Consider the following 14,390-nt stretch of genomic DNA (forward strand, 5'->3'; position numbering starts at 1 on the left):
TCAGACCCTTCCCTAGTTACTTCATAGTGGTGTTAGACTTTGCGATATGGATCTTTATTGTTTCATGTTATGGACATTATGCTAGATTATGTGATGTTATGCTTTATATGTATGGAATATAAGCGGACATCTTTGGTACCATGCTACTCAGTTTATGTGCTCTTTCGTGGACCTATTTACTTTATGTTATTCATGGATATCCCATGGAGTCGTAGACTTCCCACATTGGGGGCTACGACCCCATGGGAGTTGCAACACTCAGGTGGAAACATGACAAAATTGATATCTTTCAGTGTATTTTACATAGATTTAAAAAAAATATAAGTATGCTAGATTTTTTTATTTTCTCCCCCATGCATTCAATTAACTAATTTTTAATTATTTAATGTTAATTACATCTTCACTTCCACCTTCCATTGATCTATCTCCATCATACAATTAATTAACTTTGTAATTATCTCAATCTAATATTATTAATTATGGAAGATTGAAAATGTCCCTATGTGAAGTCCACTCTTTCCTCAAGAATATATATATATATATAGCTGTAGAGGGGCAACACCCTTGTATTAATAAAAAATAGGAGAATACGAGGCCTGGTTTAGTGAGAGCGGTAGGGGGAAAGAACCAAGAAGAAAAGCCCTTACCATAGCTCTATTCCTATACAAAAAAAATCAACAATGGAGGCTTGACAAGTACAAAACACCAGTCGACAACCGCTGGAAGTAGATAACAAAGGCCTTTAAACAAAAAAAACAATAACCAAGAAACAGAGAAATCGGAGAGAGGTGACAACCGGAATCAATGGGAATCTTCAGAGTCATCATCCACAGGAGCACAAGCCGCATCTAGGACAATGGGACATTCAGGGCCACAATTCAAGTGAGCTGCCGATTCTGCCTTCTCCTTAAGGAGTCGATACATAGAAAATAAAATTATTATTTGGTAATATAAAAATAATAATATAATCATATTTTAGTAATAATTTAATAAAAAATAATCTGCAATGGATAACTTTGTGTTTATACGTGTGTGTAATGTAGAGGTCTTTACTCACACCCCAAGAGATTAGTCTCCCCTTAACTCGCTTTAATTGGGAAAATACCCTTGATAACCATAATAAAATTAATACAAATTATAATATCATAATATACTAAAAATTTAATATTAAGTATAATATAATAATATAATAGTTGTCTCAACAAAATATCTTTACCTATATCCTTTAAAAATAAGTATGCTTAGTTTATTTTTTCAACTAAACACCAAAATTTTACAACACCACCTATAAAGCAAAATTTGGTCTTTTTCATTAACAGAACATTAAGAGAATCGGACATTATCCCGTTCTGTTGAAACAGGAATTATGTTACTGTAAACGATATGAAGAGACTATTTCCCTATTAGTTAATCTTAGGGAAGGAGACTTCTTTGGACTTTTCATAATGTTTTAGTTATTTTCTCTTATTTTCTCGTCGTTTTTATAATTTAGTTTTAGATTTGCTACATTCTGGTTTGCCTCGGAGCTTTTGTTGTATCGGGAACAATTTTTTCCGGTTGATTTTTGATGCGGAGCAAAACAACTTTTTGCTGAAGGGTTGCAGCGCATCCCTCTGAAACAAATCGAGGTATTTTACATTTTTCCGTTTTCTCAGCAATATTGTGATATTTCATAGTAAAAACTGTAAACCCTTTTGATTTTTTTGGATTTTTGTATTTAAATCTGGGCGAGATGGTGAAATCTGTTGTCCAATAAACGAGTCACTATTTTTTCTTTAGCGGTTCGAAATGAGCCAACCCAGAACATTTTCATTTTTTTTGGGGCGGGGGCCTATATCGAGGGTTTTAAAAAAAAGATTAGGGTTTTGAACTTATTCCGGTTTTTAGTTGATTGTTATATAAATTATTGTCATTGTTGATTTGGTAATGTATTTTCGTTTAAAAGGACGCAAATTTTTTGTCTCGGGCTCAAGAATCTAGTAGCTTAAAAACCCTCGATATTTTTAGATCTAATTTTCGATTATTGTGAATAGATTGAAGCAGCAGCCGGAGGGAGTTTGGTTTTGGCTGCGTTGTGAGGATGGATTTTGACGAGTACGATTATTTAGAGAAGACGGTTGAAAATCCCGAAGGAATTAAGGATGATGATAATAATGGTCGGGTGCGAGGAGAAGACGATGATGGCAAGGAGCGAGGTAAAAGTAGCTCTAAGCACAGGAGAAGTGACGAAGACGGACATGGTGCTGATCATCATCGTTCGAAGAGGGCTAGGTCTGAGGATGAGATGAGGGAAAGAGTTAGGGGTTCTGATCGAGAGCGTGAGAGGTCGATAAGAGGTTCCTCTCATCGCAGGTCACCCCCCTCTGAGCAAGGGCGATCCAGGGATTTGGAGAGGGTTGAAAAAGATGGCAGATACAGAAGCAGTAGAGAAAGGGAACGCCCGGACAGAAATGGAAGGGATAAAGACAGAGAGAGGGAGAGAGACAAGATTAGGGAAATTGAGAAGGAGAGGGACCGGTCACGTCGAAGCCGGAGCCGATCTGAACGGCACCGTAGCAGCTCTGAACGGCGCCGTAGTGAGCGAGAACGGGAGCGGGGGATAAGTAGGGAAAGAGAATTGAAAGAAAGAGAGAGGGAAAGGGAGCTCAGGGAGAAAGACAGCAGGTACTCACTTCACTCATCTGCACACACTTAATTCTTTATTTTTCTTTGGCTGGACAGAATTTTAAAATTTTATCTTGATGTATTTGTTGCTTACCGAGTTCTACAAGTAGCTTATTTACATATCAGAATTTAAATTTTGTGTACTGAATCCTATAATGTTGACTAGATGTTCAATTTACTCACTTAGATTTGTAATTTACTCTTTAGTGTATCAGAATTTATTACTTGTGGACAAAAGTCTGATATTGTGCTTGAATGTTCAATTTACTTATTTAGTTTTGAGGTTTCCCTATTAGTATATCACAATTTTACTCTGGTACTTGTCTTGGACGTGGTATTATCCGTCTTACCTTCTACTAAGGTTGCTAGAAGTTTGAGTGTCGTCCCTCGTGAATTTTTGAGAGTTTATGGTTCCCAGTGAATTTTAATATTTTATTATAGTGGTGCATTGATGTGTTAGGGTTTGGTCTCATATTAACTCGTCAGAGGTATCTTCTGGGGACCTCTCCCTAGTAGAGGCAGTAGAGAATAGCCTTTAGGGTCAGCTTATGTTACTGTCTGATGTCTCATACTGTAAAAGCCAAGTAAAATAAGAAAAGATGAATCTAATATCTCAATAAAACAAGTAAAGGTGAATTTAATATGTTGAAATTGATATATTGGAAAACACTTAAGTGGATATTGATATAAGGAAAGGAGGAGAAAGATTTGCAGATTTGTGCAGCATATATTTGCACTAATGACTGATAGCAGAGGAAAACTTATAAGAATAGCTATATATTCATTTATAATTCAATGTCTAAGATAATTCATTTCAAATTTAAATTTGTGTGCATAAGGGATGCCCCAGGGCCCATACCTGTTTAAACCCCATGCCCCAATTTTGTAAATAGTATCCATGTACTCTTACTAGTTCCTGCACCCATACTGATGTCTTTTTCTCTTGGTGAGCATGGAATTTAATCATTTTGATAATGTGTTTCTGAACTTCATCCTGTAGGGCTGCTTACAGTTGATCAGAAATCTAGTTGTTTTACTTAGTAGAAGGGAACACGTTTGCTGAATTTTGCATATCCCCTACCTGATTTTGAAAATTGAGGTCCTTTTTCTTTAAAAAACGTGTCTGCGAATTTGAAATTTGAAAATGTCACACACAACATGTAGATTTCATTTACAGTTAACATCAGAACAGAAATACAGTTAAGTATCAAATGATTTTGACTTGCCTATGTACATGCCAAATGATGAAGATCAAAAAATTGGTAAGAGTTGATTTGGAGAGAAATTGTTTTTCGTATTTCTTTTATAGTTGCTAGTGGATTAACTGTTGGAGGAACTATTGATTGGGAAGCGAAGACAGACTTATTACACATGCATTTCTTGACAATTTGTCAAATTCAATTTATCTGTACAAGCTTTTTTCCAACCGAATTCTTCCCTATAATCTTATTAGATTTCAAGTATTAAATAACTACCGGAATGTTTCCCTCCATTTTCTGTTATTAAAATCATAACAATTACATGTTTCATTGATATAATTGCTGTTAAGCTAATGATTTCTGATTACATAAAGCTTCTTTAAGCTAGTTGCATTAACATTAACATTGAAATAGGTGGAAAAAAATGGTGTAAAAGAATATGCAATACAGATTCAGTTCTTCAGTTGTTCAGTTCCTTGTAGTTAGTTGTTTAGTTATGTATGGATCTGAGTTTCTAAAAAATATAATTAAGTAAAAGTGTAGTCATGGTGTAGATTGCTGTTCATCTCTGAAGATAATTTGGTCTGATTATTGTGGGTTCCATTAGGTAGGTGGAAAATCTGTAATATATACAAAATGAGAATCAAATCCTTGTTTGCCTGTTACATCTCTTTGTGTGAATGTCATATATTTTTATAGTTATATGCCTCCTTACATGTATTTTGAGCAAATAAATGTTTAAAGATCCTTTTGTTGCCATAAATTTCACTATATGATAGCTAGTAAATGTTTTGTGTTTGTATTGTTTTGATAGTGCAGCTTATTCTTGCCTTGTATTGAGTTACTCATAAATTTTAATAGTTAATGTTATGTGTTTTTGGATGTGGAATTTTGTTATGCTTGATTAATGATTAACATCACGATCACATTGTTGGGTTTGGTTGTTAATTGTTTATTGTTTCCCAGTGATTGATGTGGTTATCAGGCCTTTTTAGATTGTATTAGAATTGGATTATATTATGATCCTTAATAACAATGTTACTTTGCAAACAAAGGTAAACTTGATGTGTTATTTGTCTGGTATTGTATTTGTTTTTTCTTAAAAGGATGGAATATTGAATTATAGGTTCTGGAAACGCGCAGATATGCTAGAGCAATCGTGAGCAATCTCTGGCAAGTGAGCCAGGCACAGAAACTCAGGTCATGGGTCTTGAAATTTTCTTTGACAGACATTTCTGAAACCCGTTATTGGACCTTTCAGCATGATATTTGGGTGGGTCAGGTTGCAGTAGTGGGATGTTGTGGTGATGGCATGTTATGATTTGAATTATACAGTGGAAGACAGTGCAAAATTGTTTAATTTAACTTAATTCTGTTGCAGAAATGCTGGTGGGGTGCTCCTTGGGCTTTGATTCAGAGATTCACATCCATCTTTTTGTGCTTGTGAAGACAGTGGTTGCTCAATAGACTTGAAATTACAGGCATGGCCTTGACGAGGAGTTTATTGTTGCTAACTCAATTTGAGAAAGAAGTTACATAATGCCAATTATATGTCATCCTGCACTTTTGTGGCCATTTTAGGGTTTTTGTCCTTTGACCAACAAAACTGTTGATGTTTGAAAATGGTGTTATTAGATCAACTGGCACCACCTTGTGATATACAAAATGCTTACCACCCAGCCTCCTTTGCTGCATCAAATCTCAATAGTTTCGTTACATCGCTGTTATATATTGTATAATTTAGTTAAGTCTTAAATCAGTTCTATTGTAGTCAACTTTTCATAGGTTACGAGTTATCCTATTTGTTCCATTCCATGTTTTCTATTTATATAATCCAGTCAATGCTTCTCGTACTGCTTTGCAGTTTGGTCAGATTGCTAACATGACTGTTCGTTGGCTTGTTGCTTGCCCCCTCACCATGATTAGTGTTTCTTTGTGCTAAAGCTATCTACAATAAGTGGAAGGTTCCCATGGTCAAAACCATAATCTAAGGATTAGTGTACATCAAAGAATTGTGGTCTATACATGCTGTATTTATGTATCTACAGACTTAACATCCTAAGCATTTTCGAATGAAGATAATGAAAGTGATCAAGAGATTTTATATGTTATAATTTTCAGAAAATGGTTACAGCTATTTTTGTAGAAATAATGTTTTAAATTAGCATTGAATTATGGTACTTCAGATTGATCAGATTTGCTACATGGCAGTTATATATATTGAAATATAGAATGCTTCTGGTGAAATCTGTGCGAATACTTGCATGTTCTAACCAGAAGCATTCTATATTTCATTTACATAGACTGGAAATATCATGTTTGTTAGTTATGCATTATTGATTCGATTTAGGAGTCGTCATTTTCATAGTGGTTTCATGCAAGGAGGTCCTTGTGAAACTATCAAAAACTTAATCAAATCTGAATTTAAGATCAACTATTGAGAAACCAGGTTTATTTACTGTATTGAATGTTATGGTGTTGTTGACAACTGATGGTTGCTTTTGGTAGAGCTCTCGTGTGCCTGGAGATAACTTAAGAATCTAAGATGCACAATCCAATCATTATAGAGTTCTTCTAAATGATTTGTAATTGTTACATTGTATTAACAATATTTTCAAGTTATTTTCTGGATGGCAGGAAACATCCAGAGATATTGTACTTCTATTGATTCATGTAATTCAGAGGCTAATTGCGTTGATAAGTTCACTGGTGGTTTTTCTACCTTATGCTGCTAAAGTTTGTTTGATGATTAGTTTTCAAGCCTGCAATGTATAATAGCCTAAGTCTTGCATATGTCTTGTAGGCGTTTCAAGGAAAGGAAGGAAGAAGCTCCAGAGCCAGAAGCTGATCCAGAGAGGGATCAGAGGACTGTTTTTGCTTACCAGGTGTGGTTCTAGATTATTTTTCACGGGGATAGTTTCTGCTGTGGTTCTGATACACCATTGTTTTCAGTCACATTGGTGCAAACCTTAGAGATCTGTTTTATTTTATTTGTAATATTATTTGTTTCATCTTGCAGATATGCTTGAAGGCAGATGAAAGAGATGTATATGAGTTCTTTTCAAGAGCTGGGAAGGTTAGTATATATAATTTGTATATATAGTACATATTAGATAATTTTTACTTGGCTATTTCTTCACTGTGTAATGTTGCTTGATAGATGGGGTAATGATCATGCTGTTTTTGTATGTACTACTGAATGTGTAATTTATTGATATGGTATAAAGTTTGTTAGTAGACATCATATGTTTCCATATTGCCAATATTTGATGATCATACATTGACCTTTTTCCAAAAGTTTGTACATTAGATGCATGTAATGCAAACATGTGTTACCACCAACCATTGAGATACATTTGCTTCTTATTGCAGTAAATGCACCCATCTTTCATTGAGGCGTAGTATTATGACTTTTTTATGGATTCAACATTCTGTGCATGTGGTGAGTGTGAGCTAATGGTCTTTATAAATTGGGTGGATGGCCTTTAAATTGACTAGCCATCTTGTAGGTGGCCATCTTGTTTGTCTATCACTTAGCCTTGTCGAGCTGGAGCTTTCATTGATGTAAGTTTCCAAAACTAGTTGGGATCCAGAATGTTTTTGCTAAATCTTATTACTTGGAATTCTTGCAGGTTCGTGATGTGAGGCTTATAATGGACCGCAATTCAAGGCGGTCAAAAGGTGTTGGGTATGTAGTTTGCTTCAAGTGACCAGTTTTTGATATTTTTAGCATGTTACAATGTCATCCTAAAGCCTCTACTTGAAAGTTAACTCGGTTCCCCTTGTTATTAATTTCAAATTGGCTAAATTTAAACTTAGGTCTCCTAATTGTTATTAATTTTGGATTGCAAGGTTTTGTCCTTGGCATTGTGGACTCATATATCATATTAATATTTTGTAGGTACATTGAGTTTTATGATGCTATGTCAGTTCCAATGGCAATAGCACTATCTGGTCAGCTGCTCCTTGGTCAGCCTGTAATGGTTAAACCATCAGAGGCTGAAAAGAATCTAGTTCAATCAAATGCTGCCGTTGCTGGTGCTGGTGGTATGATTGGGCCCTATTCTGGTGGAGCTAGAAGGTTATATGTTGGAAATCTACATTTCAACATAACAGAAGACCAGCTTCGACAGGTATATAGAGATTTTGAAATTCATGAAATTTGCCTGATAATCTAGTAAACAAATTTATTGTTTTTGAATTAGGAATCAATATTATTCTTTGTGTTATGGTGTTTAATTTAGTTGTGGTTATTGCTTTTCACAGGTCTTTGAACCATTTGGTTCTGTCGAGCTTGTACAATTACCTACAGATCCAGAGACTGGCCAGTGCAAGGGTTTTGGATTTGTTCAAGTAAGTTTCTGGTTTCTATCACAGAGAAAACAATTTTTTAATGGTTGTCTTGAAGAGAGAGTAAATCTAAAATTTTGTTGTGCTTGCAGTTTGCACGACTTGAGGATGCGCGAGCTGCACAGAGCCTTAATGGTCAGCTAGAGATTGCTGGTCGAATCATCAAGGTTCGGACAATTTTGGTTTGATCTTGTATGTAGGATTATAACCTTGATTAGAATGTAAACCTGATGTTTGTGTTGGAAAACAGGTATCAGCAGTGTCTGACCAAATGGGAATGCAAGATCTTGGTGCAAATGCTGGTGACTTCGATGACGATGATGGGGGTGGCATAGTAAGTTAAACTAATTCTCACGTGAAAAGTATTTTTTGTGAATCATCTTAACATCACATCAGTTGATTTAAGTAGAATATACATGCCAGTATCAGTAATCTGAAGCTTTCTTTTTTGCAGTCTCTCAATGCTCGCTCCAGAGCTATTTTGATGCAAAAATTGGATAGGAGTGGTACAGCTACAGGGTATTGTATTGCTTACTTTCCATGCTAATGTCAATATGATCACTGTTTATCATCATTTTTGTGTCTGATTCCTGCATCCTTGCCTTTGAGCACCAAAATTTGAATTTGTAGAGATTATATGGATGAAATTCATATTTGTGAAAGGTGTTGTGATTTGTTCAATAATATTTTTTTTTGGCATGTTTATTGCAGTGTTGCTGGATCGGTTGCAACCACACCTCTTGCTAATCCAGCTCTGAACATCCCAGGGTCAGCTGTTCCTGGTATTTCTACTTTAGTGCCACCTCCTGTTCCAACACTTGGAACGACTCCAATTCCTGGTTATACAGGGCTACCAGGCTCTGCAATGATGACCTCAGCTGCTGCTGCCCCAGCTGTGGATCCTATTGGAGTTCCTAGTGACTGTTTGTTGCTTAAAAATATGTTTGATCCAAAGATTGAGGTTTGTGCAAGACAAACTGTTTTGACTGCTCTTTTTTGTCTTTATTCTAATAATTTTCAAGTAAAGCATTGTTGTACTTGTAATAACTGGACTATTGCATTGCAGACTGAACCTGATTTTGACGTGGATATTAAAGAGGATGTGCAAGATGAGTGCTCAAAATTTGGTGCAGTGAAGCATATTTTTGTAGACAAGTAAGATTCTTATTCTAAGGATTGTTCTTATGATATTCTTATCATAAAGGATTACTCTTATGATCCTACAATAGAAGTGATTATTTGGGAAGTTGGTGTTTAATCTTCAATTAAGATGATTTTTTTTTTCAAATTATTCATTGGATATGGTAAAATTTTTGTAGGCATCAGCCAGATGAAATTCTTTTTGTTTCGCTAGGTTGAAACTTGATAGTATTATTTGAAAACTAAAAATGGGTTCACTGATCTTGTAAATAATTGTCATTTAAGCCATATTTTCATTATCTTACATCTGGTCTTGAGGGTGCATTTTTTTTGTGGCAGGTATAGTGCTGGTCATGTATACTTGCGTTTTGACAGTGCAACATCTGCAGTTGGTGCACAGCGTGCTCTCCATGGTAGATGGTTTGCTGGCAAGATGATTACAGCAACATTCATGGTATGTTATTTGAGTTACACGAAGATACAACTTCTTGTTGGAGGTCAAGTTTTTATACCATGGTTTAATTTTTTGGTTTGTGATGTTTTTTGTGCAGCCTTCCTATACCTATGAGGCAAAATTTCCTGATAGCAAATAATTGGCGTGGATCAAATATCCAAAATTATCAAGTACAACATGCTTTTTAGGTTAGTTTTTTATGAAGTTAAAGGTGAATGGACATCTACTCACGATTACACAAAGCATTGACGACAATATTACTTGGAATCATTTTGTGGCTGGTTTGTTACATTTTGGCTGGGCATTTCTGAACCAGCTGGATTATTATTTGTACACAATCCATCCTATCAATTTCTCTCCTGTTGTTTTTTCGTGGGAGACCAATTCTTTAAATGCCTAACTTGTATGGAAAGTATGATGGCATCTTTGGCTGCCATTTGTATATTTTAATCTTGTTCGTGTTTTACTTGGCTAGTGGTTTTACTTTATTTATATCTTCAATATGGCTCTTTTTCTCATAACCTACGCGGATTAAGTTATTTAATGAAGCAGCTCTATTAGGCATTCTAGAATCCTTAACATTACAAGGATGCGGTAAAAGATGGCTCTTTTAATCTCTTATATGAAAGGGTATTGTCAATGATGTTATTGTTATTTTCTTTGTTTTCAAACATGGCTTTTTTAAATGTATCGCCAAGACCTCAGGGGAGAAATTGGGTCTCGGCATTTTCTTAAATGTTTTTTCTATGTTTTCTGTTAATCTTGAGATATTATGGTGAGAGGGCTGAATAAGCTTTTGGTTGCTGTTAATATGATATATTTTACTAAGATCATGTATTTTTGAATTTTAACAGTTTTAAGAGGTCTCTTAGACAACATGACTCCCGTGGTACTGGTACTGATAAACTGAACATGTAAATGTGGAAAGATTGAACAAAAAACTGTCATGTACTACATTGTATTTTAATGTGAAGAATTAAAGGGCTAGCATCAAATTAACTGCCTTAACAATGGCATTTGTCTAAACAGGGTGGTCTGTAGAGAGTTGTACAGCTCTAAAAACCATGCTACAAATTTAACCGTTATGTTGATTAAATCAGGCTTTATATTTTAACAGTTAACTTTGCATGACAGTCCCCAGATTGAATAGCATATACATCCTAGAAAATCATTCTCAAACCCACTTAAAACTTTAAATAAACACAGATGTGCAGTAAGATTTAGATTACACAATACGCAGTTAATAATTTGAGGACATGTCATCATACTCATTATAAATTTTCATCAATGATTATTGATGCCAGTAAAAGAGTGTCTCAATTCTGAAAACTAAGAAAAAACTTCACATCAAGCAGAGCATCTATAGCAATTAATACCCCCTCTTCCTTGGTAGGGTATGCTTGTGAAAAGGGATACACTTTGTTGCTCAGGGTTCTTTGCATGATTTAGTGGCATTTTGATTTCCTATGGAGGGCAAGGTACGAAGAGGCTGTTAAGAAGGACCAAGCGTTTTTTGGGAGTAAATAAACTCGTTTCACTTAAAAGTTAGGAACGTTCATGCAATTAATGGGATGAGACTTTCCACGCTGACCTACCCCGGAACGCACTCAAATTCCTGGAACTACTTATTTGGTATAAAGAGGAAAATTGTGCTTCTAGTTAAGGAATTTTGGTTGCTTCCCAAATCTTTATTAATAGACAATGTTTCCCTGGCGGGAGGGCGAGGGAGCGCCTGGTTTGTGGTTTTGAAGCTGGATGCATAAAGGTTAGAAATTGTTGACCTTCCAATCCTTGCTTTTTGTTGTAGCAAGCTCATTTTAATGTATTTTCTGCTTTAGGTTCAGTTTTTCACATTTTCAGTCTCTTTTGAAGCATCTTTAAGTGATCACATATTTTCAGTCTGCTTAAACTCATAAGCCTTCTCACAGAAAAACTTCTAGGTTTCAAGGGGTTTCTTGGGAAGGATTTCTAAGAACACCTGCAGCATCTTTAAGTGATCACAAAATGGACTCTGGAAATACAATGAATTTTCAGTCTCTGTTTAAACAGAGCATTTCTGTGTTCTATATCAATATACATTTGAAGTTGCATCTTTTCAATTTTCAGCTTGTGTACCTTCGATTATTATAGATTAAAGAAGCATGGTTCAGCTCTGCTATATTTCTTTTGAATATGATTATGTTAATGCTCAATACATAGAAATAAGTAGACGTCTCCTATGTTCATCAACACTAGGAGGGTTTATTTTTGTTCTTTTGAAAGCTTGGAAAATATTAGAAGCCCCTGCATAAGGAGTCAAGTCTCAAAATCAATTGATAGAACGTGCACCTGTTGGCTAGGGTATTGGCGTCCAAGGCTCGCTTACATGGGTAGTAGTCGTGATAGAGAGATACTAAAAAATTGGCTCAAATTGTGGGTTCGTGATCAAATTAGCTTGTAAGTTCCTTCAAAGGTAATTGTTGAAGGTTTTGTCACTTGTTTAGGTACTGTCTATTTGGTGTTGTCTTGCTGTATGCTTCATACCAACCCTGAGATCTTTCTACCATGTTAGTTCTTGTTCTTATACAAACTTGCTCTCGAGTCTCACAAAGGTGAGACTTTGCTACTTTAACTCCAATCACCCAAATCACTCACCAAGAGTTGCAGGAGGTCTAGGACATTAACTAACATCCTCTTAGGATTATTTGAACTTGGTTTGGTGGTCTTTCCAATTGCCTTCTTACCCGATTTGAAGAAAAGTTCAAAACAGGGCTACAAGGAAAGAGCCCCAATTAGCCCTCTAAAATTGCAAATGTGCTTATAACTCCACAAACTGATAAAACACCCCATGAAACCTTTGCATTTATAGATACCCTTTATGGAGATCTTTCAAATTTTTGCTATGAGGAGGTAAAACAGGGCTGTACAACCACTGTCCTATATATGTGTCTAAAAACAAGGGTTTTCAAGGGTTTTAAGTCTTCTAACACCTTAACACCTTTCCAAACACTTTTTCAAACCACCAAATCTCTTGAGAAGGTCCATAATTATCATCATGAAGCCTTCCAACTTCCTGTCCCGCAAGCATAAAGACAAACACTCGGTGTGCAACCAAGTTTCAAGAAGAAAAATGTTCAAAAACCATTGTATTACAATACTTTGGCTCCTCAAAATACATTTCCCAACTAATTATTCACTGAAACATTCCAGTTGGTCTAAAAGCTCTGTCCAAACTTCAATTCACCTTCGGAAACCAAAATAAGGTTCACTTGGTGAGGGTTTGTAAAGAAACTTTGTTTTTCACCATGAAGGTTCGCTAGTCGGGCTATAGGAGCTTGCCTAGTTAGCAACAAAAACCATTTTATTTATCATTGCTAATCAACCAAAAACTTGAATGTACAAGAAGGCTATATACAACAACTTGACTTTCAGAGGCCATGGAGAAAGAGCGAAAGAAAATCAAGTTGGAGGCAGGGTTAAAACAAAAGAATTTTGTTATGATGCTAAAACTCCACACCAACACACAAACCCAAGTGAAAGAGTACGGCCAAATGCTTAGGAAGTACGAATTGCTATACCATATGGAGCAAAAAGTGCAAGAAAAGGACAAAATTTTGAGTTCTTGTATTGAGTTTCTCTTCTCTTCAAATGCCAACCAGATATAAAGTTGTGGGAGGCTTTAAATAGTCATTCACCACCTAAATCATGCCTTTTTGCATTGTTATACAAATTTGTCCAAATATTGTCAAAATGTTGCTTGACAACATTGACACTTTTTGGTACAATGAGCATTTTTGACTTGTGAGCCAAATCGACTTCCCTTTCCACCTGCAACAAACAATAGTCTAAGCAATACTATTATTAGGAATACCATAAGAAGGATCAAGTTGGGAGATCTCCTCAGCATGTACATCTGCAATTAGAGCAAACTATTGCTACAGAACAACATCTGAAGTAGACTCACCAGGAGCAGACGATTGTTGCAAAACATGATCAACAAGAGAAGAAGCCTCAAGGCCAGAGGAGGCCATACCAGAGGTGACTAGGGGGCCAACAAAGGTCACATCGATAGTCAAAAGCACAACCTCATCCTGAGAGGGGTCATCATCCACATGATAAGACATCATCATCAGAATCAAAAGCCATGTTAGTCAAATGATCAATAGTAGTGTCTTTCCACCAAGTAGTAGCACCTTTATGGCGAGAGAGAACAATATGAAGCTAAATGACTTGTTGAGAAGCATCTTTGATAGTGAAAGGGGAGAACCTCATAATCCAACGATTGAGTCCATGGCCTATCCCCAACCATCAGAACCACATCCCTAGAGAGAGGCATTATAGAGATGTTAATGTCGATTAAAATGCTAGCAAAGGTAGAATGATCCATGGAGGATGTGAAATCATCAACCTTCAAGAATTAGCCAATAGTGTTATCGATGGCCTCGAAACAAGAATGTTCCAAAAAATGAAGGGGAAGGTTGGGAAGACGCACCCAAACCGGACGCACGTTGAGTGGTTTAGTAACAGGGTTAAAAGAAGGTGTCCAAGGATTGACCGAGAGAGAGTTAAGTCCCCAAGCCCATAACTTATCCAACATCAAGTCA

The 14,390-nt window shown here is 35.9% G+C and overlaps 1 protein-coding gene across 1 annotated transcript; it reads left to right on the plus strand.

Moving 5' to 3' along the window:
* The first annotated feature begins 1,316 nt into the window (after positions 1 to 1,316).
* Positions 1,317 to 10,273, plus strand: LOC131033586 (uncharacterized). The gene is made up of 14 exons (XM_057964817.2): positions 1,317 to 1,628; positions 2,034 to 2,664; positions 6,667 to 6,748; positions 6,883 to 6,939; positions 7,496 to 7,551; positions 7,765 to 7,996; positions 8,130 to 8,216; positions 8,306 to 8,380; positions 8,464 to 8,547; positions 8,668 to 8,732; positions 8,925 to 9,174; positions 9,280 to 9,368; positions 9,693 to 9,807; positions 9,905 to 10,273. The coding sequence occupies exons 2-14, from the start codon at positions 2,081 to 2,083 to the stop codon at positions 9,944 to 9,946; spliced, it is 1,818 nt and encodes a 605-aa protein (XP_057820800.1). The 5' UTR covers positions 1,317 to 1,628; positions 2,034 to 2,080; the 3' UTR covers positions 9,947 to 10,273.
* The last annotated feature ends 4,117 nt before the right edge of the window (positions 10,274 to 14,390 follow it).

This window comes from Cryptomeria japonica, chromosome 5 (genome assembly GCF_030272615.1).
Source record: "Cryptomeria japonica chromosome 5, Sugi_1.0, whole genome shotgun sequence".
Lineage (NCBI taxonomy): Eukaryota > Viridiplantae > Streptophyta > Pinopsida > Cupressales > Cupressaceae > Cryptomeria > Cryptomeria japonica.

Bases quoted from the DNA above. Each gene is read 5' to 3' on its own strand.
- LOC131033586 (XM_057964817.2), top strand. From the start codon at position 2,081: ATGGATTTTGACGAGTACGATTATTTAGAGAAGACGGTTGAAAATCCC. The intron at 7,997-8,129 runs GTATATAGAGAT...TGCTTTTCACAG, and splicing joins CAGAAGACCAGCTTCGACAG to GTCTTTGAACCATTTGGTTC. The intron at 8,381-8,463 runs GTTCGGACAATT...GTTGGAAAACAG, and splicing joins TTGCTGGTCGAATCATCAAG to GTATCAGCAGTGTCTGACCA.